At 37.9% G+C, this 7,228-nt stretch overlaps 1 protein-coding gene across 1 annotated transcript; it reads right to left on the reverse strand.

Moving 5' to 3' along the window:
* Positions 1 to 676: 676 nt before the first annotated feature.
* On the reverse strand, positions 677 to 6,956 carry LOC134965174 (formyl peptide receptor 2-like). Its single transcript, XM_063941690.1, has 3 exons — positions 6,923 to 6,956; positions 5,257 to 5,341; positions 677 to 1,703 (listed from the first exon to the last, which is right to left on the reverse strand). Exons 1-3 carry the CDS (start codon positions 6,954 to 6,956, stop codon positions 677 to 679), a joined length of 1,146 nt encoding a protein of 381 aa, XP_063797760.1.
* Between the last annotated feature and the right edge of the window lie 272 nt (positions 6,957 to 7,228).

A 7,228-nucleotide genomic window follows, 5' to 3' on the forward strand; every position in this document is an offset into this window, starting at 1 on the left:
TAAAATTCAAGAGTTTTAATACGTTGATAATTAGTTTGAGTTAAACAAATTTGTCCTATGATAAATAAAAAAATATAATGAAGGCAATCAGACAAAATATTTCAACGGGATGGTGAAGACTGTCAGTGAAGTAAGGAGAGGGATGCAATTGAGTGAAGCAACAACCACTTAAAGGACTTTGTTTAATAAACAAAAACAGAGTGTTATTCTCCATGTCATAAAACATACATTTTTAGAAAACATCCAGTTTAACTGGAAACAGACATAATAAGTTTAAAAATATATTCAATGCTTTGCAAAATAAATACAACTATATGCCCAAATACAGTAAAGATTGTTTACAGTGATCATCCCAATCTTTGTAATCAAGTTAGGGTCCTTTTTGACATCCCTAGATGAGAAGGGGTTGACTGAGATAACATATCAACCTTTGAAATCTTTACCCTCTGGGGGACCTCCAGGAGGGGAAATGCAATTTATCACTGAGAGGACACATTGAAGTATGGACATAAGCAAAAATACATAAGTTCGGATCTGTGCAAAATCAGCCAGCTAGAATGTATGTACTACAAGCCAATGCTGTGTGACTGTGATTTCTACTAAGCATAATACACTGTAGAATATTTGAGAGAATATCATCCATTGAACATTTTAATGTACTCTATAATAAAACTATTTATAAAGATGATGAATCCAAATTTAGAGATGGAGACATGGTGGCATTGTTGTCCATACAATTATCATCAGAACATTCATTTAAAGCATTTTCCAACACGGCTGGTATGGACTTTACAAAGTTTTTCTTGAAGTCATGGGAAAAGAAGACATAGAGTAAGGGGTTGATGCAGCTGCTGAAGTAAGCCAAGCAGACTGTAACTTCTGTAATAACAATATCAATTCGCTGGTATTTTAGCTTTAGAGTTATTAATGGCCATGTGTTATATGGAAACCAGCAGATGAAGAAGCATACTATGACAGCGGTGATAACTCGGAAAGATCTGTGAGACCGATTTGTTTTTCTGAGTGCTCTTATCTTAAATAAAATCAGGCCATATGATATTAGGATGATGGCAAATGGAAATGCAAACATAAAGATATTTCTTGTGATAAACATTGCCTTTTTCTTTTTTTCCACATTGGCTTCTAAAATATATTGATATTTAGGAAAACACTCTGTGACATCCTCAATCCCATAGTTAAACACCAGGTGAGGGACACTAGTAAGTAGACACAGCAACCAAACCAGTACAGCTATGATGGTGGCTAACCTGGGCGTCCTGTGTATTTTGGTCCAAATTGGCCAAAAAACGGAAACACATCGATCAATGCTGATGACGGTCATGAAATAGACACTAGTTAACATGTTTATTAAGAGAATCGTTATACCAGCCTTACATAGGAAGTGATCATAAGGAATTTCCCAATACAAAGCCCACTCAGATATACGTAGAGGGAGAGAAACACATGTGACAAAATCAGCAAAAGCCAAGTTTAGGAACCACACGGCACTGACTGTCTTCATCTTGAAGCCGGCAATCCAGATGACCAAACTATTCCCAACTGTCCCCAAAATTAAAGTTATGCTGTACCATATGATGGACATTGTTCTCATAACATTTCTTATAGTGTGGGTTTCTACAAGAGACAACCAATAATCAATATCAACGTCGTTATCAAAGAACCAGTAGTTTCCAGTAAAATTCCTAGAAAAACAGTAGAGTAATTTACTCAACAGTGAAACTTGACATTTGCTTTTAGTATTATAAATAAAAAGTTGATTTTTGAGATTTTGCTGTTTTGGCAAAACATTGGCTTTGGCCAGTGGTTCCCACACTTTCAATCACAGCGCCCCTGGGTATCAGCATTTTTTTCATGGCACTTTTAGCCCCAAAGTTTCTTATTAAGAAATTCAGCAAAAATATTGGATTAAGTAAATTGTGCTTTTTGGTCATCTTAAAATTCAGTTATGTGGTGGTGGACAGGGCTGCAAGTCTGTTTGCCAACATATTTTATGATTGGCAGACACCAGCACTGGTTGTACCTATCATATAGACCATAATTAATTTAATTATGGAACCCCAAATATAACTCTCTCTGCACATGTTATATCTGCCCCCCCCCCTGCAGTGCACATGGTTTTGCCCATTAGCTAACAAATTTTCTGCTGCAATCAGATCTGAATTAGGTTCGTAATTCTCTGTGACTGAGTCTGAAATCACATAAGTGACTCTGTATGACCACTGGGCCTAAGTCTGTATGCAATATCGGAGCAATTATCTGCAGACTGCGCATGTGCTGCAATCGCAATGCACATGTGCCCGTGTGCCACTGCGATCTTGCTTGCAATGAGGATTTCATGGAAAGGTGATTAACAGGAAGTGGCCGCTTGGAGGTGGTAATGAGAGGTGTTTATGGGGAGTGGATGGGAAAACACAGGTGTGTCATGGCCATTTTTGGGGCGTGTATCTGCTGACGGCTGTGGACTCATACGTGCAAAAACACAGCAACTGTGTCACCAGTCTGCGTCGCCATAGAGCAACCCTTAGCCCTGATGTTAATCATTTTTGTGTGTAGGTCGCGAATGTGTACATAATTGCGAATTAGTTTTCGATGGCTCCGGTGGGCATCTCTTTTAATTTCTGGGAGGCAGCTTCACTCGCTAACATTAGCAGTTCTGTAGCCTAGTATATTCCATAGTGTGCAAGTATATATGCAAGTATATTTATATTAGCATTTAAAATAATGCACTATGGTTTCTTCAGGTGCCATTATCATAAGATATGCTGCAAGTTAAGAAGGGGTACAGTATATATTTGGAAAATAGATTATATGAGTCTGATACCTTTTAACCAGGATACACGTTATACCCCTTTCAAACATATGACCCGAGAATTTACCTCTTCAGACCTGGAATTTTCTCTTCTGCAAAAACCCGGGTTTTCGTTTAAGACCGCATTTCACACTACTCCATAGACCTGGGAAATTCCAGGGTTGGCCCCTTTCATACATAATCTGTATTTTCCAGTTTTGTAGGCAGTGTCATCATTTTAAGAAGACATTTGATGGTACACCATCTGAACTCAGAAGCAGCTTCCCCCCTGCACTGCTTCTTATCTTGCTAAGCAAGAAGTACAGTAGGACCTGCATCCTCAGCATCATACAATGGGAGTGGGGCACTTGGCTAGAACACCACAGTCAAGCACCACACTCATAGTCTAACAATTAAATGGAGAAACCTCTTCAAGAAACTGTGCTGTTTCAGCTTTATGGCTTTGACTGGCACTACATATTGTAGCAACGTGAGGGCAATAAAATCACTGGATGAGTGACATTATGTCATTCTGTGTTTTTGGTGCCTTTGAACATTGGCATCCTAGTCAACCCTTGTGTTGGATCAGCAGCACAACTGGCCCTGCATTTACCTCTGTGGGACATGTATAGCAAGCTAATGTTGCCATTAAGACATGGTGAAATTACTGGCTCTACATGTTATGGACATTTGGGCAGATGTATTAAGCCTGGAGAAGTGATAAAGCAGTGATAACCAGTGATAAATGTAAGGTGATAACACACCAGCCAATCAGTTCAGTAAATTGACAGATAGGAGCTGATTGGCTGGTGCGTTAACACCTTGCACTTATCACTGCTTTATCACTTCCCCATTCTTAATACATCTGCCCCAGAATTATTTATCACTAGTGTGATAGCTTCTGCTTTCTGATTGTCAGGCTTCAAAGGAGCCACCTCCATATGTTTCCAGGAACTGTATGAAACAAATTCTACTTGACAGTATACAGTCCTTGCATTATCTTTGTGTAATGACAGCTAGTGCATTTAATGAGTATAATAATGTTATTTTTGAAAATCATTTCAGAAAAGTGTATGAAATAGTTACGGCACAATATAACTGTATATGGAGCAAGAAGTGACACTGTACATACATGTGATCATTGCCATAGTCAGAAGCCGCTGTACTGTTATATAACGTCATATTATTCAAACCAGGAGTCCACATGGTCTCTGTTTCACTGTAAACAGAATCCTGGAAAATATACATTTTTTTTATAAAAACTACACAAAGCAGTGCACATTTGTATTCAAGTTGTTATGAATTTGCCATATGATACATTCATATTAAATGTACAAGTATTATTTTTGTGGATACCGTATGCAAAAAATGACATTTAATGGCAGATTCAAGGCAAATTATGATCCTAAAATGTGATTTCCCTTCTCACTAATTTGTGTTTTCGGCGATAACTCACAATGGCTGCAAGTTATAACAGCCGAGAAATTTGTATATTGCTATTATATGTGACATGAGATGTCACGGCAATATGGCAATTATCACATACAGTAATGCAATCTGCCTTCAAAGTTAACCTGAATTTTAGAACATATATTTGTTTGTAGGCACTGATGGCAGCATACTTCCCTTCACAGGTTTTCCAGGCAATGGACTCCTATCATTAGGTTGTGGCTGAAGATGCAATGTTTGGTGATGGCAGCAAATATGTAAACAAGAAGTTTGAATGCCAAAGTGGAGAAGGTTCCCATGTGAACAGAATTTAAACATGGTTTGGTTGCTCATAAGTCTGACCCATGAGTAGTGAAGGGTATTAGCATTACTATTTAAAATGCCCTGTTCCCTTATTCCATTACTAATAATATATCTGCTGAAACATTTATATGTTTTAGAAGCTAACTATGTGAAATACGGGAAAGATTCCTATGTTATGAAACATTCTTCCACACTCTGATAGCTTTTGACCCTGTCTACTTTTACATGTCAACCTTTTAACCTTGTTGACCTTTTGACTCTGTCGACCTAATGCATGTCTACCATTAGTGGTCTATCTCTTGACGGTAGACCTTTTTATAGTGTAGAACTATAGATCAGATACCCTGGTAATTATTGATCTGCAATATACTGGAAATTATTCAATCTTTTACTTTCCTGTATGATAAAATGTAGCTTAAAAAGTCTTCCAATAAAAACTGACATAAGTCTTCCCGGTGACTGACATACTGTAAAGTTCTTTGTAATCTTGCACAAAAATAGATTGTAAATATGTTAAAGCAATACATTTCTGTCAGTGAAGTTCCAGCAATAAGGAGTGATCATTGATGGCAACCCAACACGGTTCTTAGTAAATTTCCCCCTCAAAATGGTTTTGTGTATGTAATTTAGCGTTCCAGGGAGACAGAAAATTTAGCCACAGCTGCGTGTAATTGTAGAAATTCTAGAGAATATACCTTGACTGATAAATATACTTAACCAACTCCAGTAACAGAATAGATTTTCTTTTTCTCATGGAAAATCTATGTTTAAATTTAACTTCTTAAAATTAAAGACAAAAATTGTAAAAAACAAAAAACTGAATGGATATATATAATAAAATGGGTGTGGGTCATTGGGTCAACAGTATCTAAGTCGACAGTCATTAGGTTGACCACTATCGGTTGACAGTGATTAGGTCGACACCTGAAATAGGTCAACACGGTCATGAGGTTGACCTGGAAAAAGGCTGATGTGAGTTTTGTAACATTTTTGTGGTCTCGTTTTCTTCGTAAAGTGACCAGGAATCCCAATTAGTGCACTGTGTCCACTCTCATGGCTCGCTTTGCTCGCCATGCCTCGGGCAAGGTTACTTTCCTCAATAATAGTCCACGTGGATCGTAAATTATGAAAATGTTCAATAAAAAAGTAACAAAATCCATGTCGACCTTTTCATGTGTCGACCTTTGTCATGTCGAACTAGTGACCATGTCAACCTAGTGCATGTCGACCAATAGTGGTCGACCTAATGAGTGTCAACCTAAGTACTGTCGACCTAAAGACCGGACACCAATAAAACACCTGTGCGCCCCGCATAAGAAGGCTGCTGGAACCTGGTGTTATTTTCACCAATCACAAATAACACAGACAACAATCCACAGTAGTCCTGCATAGTAACTACTGTGTATTGGTGTCAATGTAAAACTGAAGATGTCAGAAAAGTTTACCTTTACATACTGTAGTGACTTTTAGTATATATGTAGTTGTAGAAAGCACAAAATTAATTACTATAGCTGCAGCAAATACGGACATGTGGTGTGTCATAATTTTAGCACATGTCACCATTTCTGAGTTACCATTTTAAATTGGAAAAGTATGCAATTATAATTATACATGGAATAAAAATTGCATTTTCATCTCCTTGTTTGTAATATGACTTGTCCAGGTTTACATTTGCTCCATGTACAATAGCTACATTCTATGGGGGGTAATTCAGATCTGGTCGCAGCAGTAAATGTGTTAGCTAATGGGCAAAACCATGTGCACTGCAGGTGGGGCAGATATAACATTTTCACAGAGAGTTAGATTTGGGTGGGTAATATTATATTGTTTCTGTGCAGGGTAAATACTGGCTGCTTTATTTTTACACTGCAATATAGATATCAGTTTGAACACACCTCACCCAAATCTAACTCTCTCTACATCTGTTATATCTGCCCCCCTGCAGGGCACATGGGGGGTAATTCCAAGTTGATTGCAGCAGGAATTTTTTTAGCAGTTGGGCAAAACCATGTGCACTGCAGGGGAGGCAGATTTAACATGTGCAGAGAGAGTTAGATTTGGGTGTGGTGTGTTCAATCTGCAATCTAATTTACAGTGTAAAATGAGAGCAGCCAGTATTTACCCTGCACAGAAATAAAATAACCCACCCAAATCTAACTCTCTCTGCACATGTTATATCTGCCTCCCCTGCAGTGCACATGGTTTTGCCCAACTGCTAAAAAAAATTCCTGCTGCGATCAACTTGGAATTACCCTCATGGTTTTGCCCATTAGCTAACACATTTGCTGCTGTGATCAGATCTGAATTAGGCCCTATGTGTGTTTTGATCTCCCTACACAACTTACTCTAAATGTTACTTACCTCTCTGTTCCCGTTTGAGCTTCTTAATATTCATAGTTCTCATCTCCTACTACAGCATGAGAATGAAATCGTTTTTAGATTATTATTTTTATAATTGGCCAGTACAGAAAGGAGATTTTGTTTTAAGATAGTGCAATGACTGTTTCCCACATGAAATTACAGTTTATCACAAACCTTTGTTGTTATTTAAGATTAGCGCTGTAGATTTATATCTGGTCAGATAGGAGAGAGTGAATGTACTTGTGTTCTGCAATATCAAACTCAAGGGGCTCATACATCAGGTTTGTTTTGGCCAATTTGCTGTGT

This window comes from Pseudophryne corroboree, chromosome 10, assembly GCF_028390025.1.
Source record: "Pseudophryne corroboree isolate aPseCor3 chromosome 10, aPseCor3.hap2, whole genome shotgun sequence".
NCBI classification, from domain to species: domain Eukaryota; kingdom Metazoa; phylum Chordata; class Amphibia; order Anura; family Myobatrachidae; genus Pseudophryne; species Pseudophryne corroboree.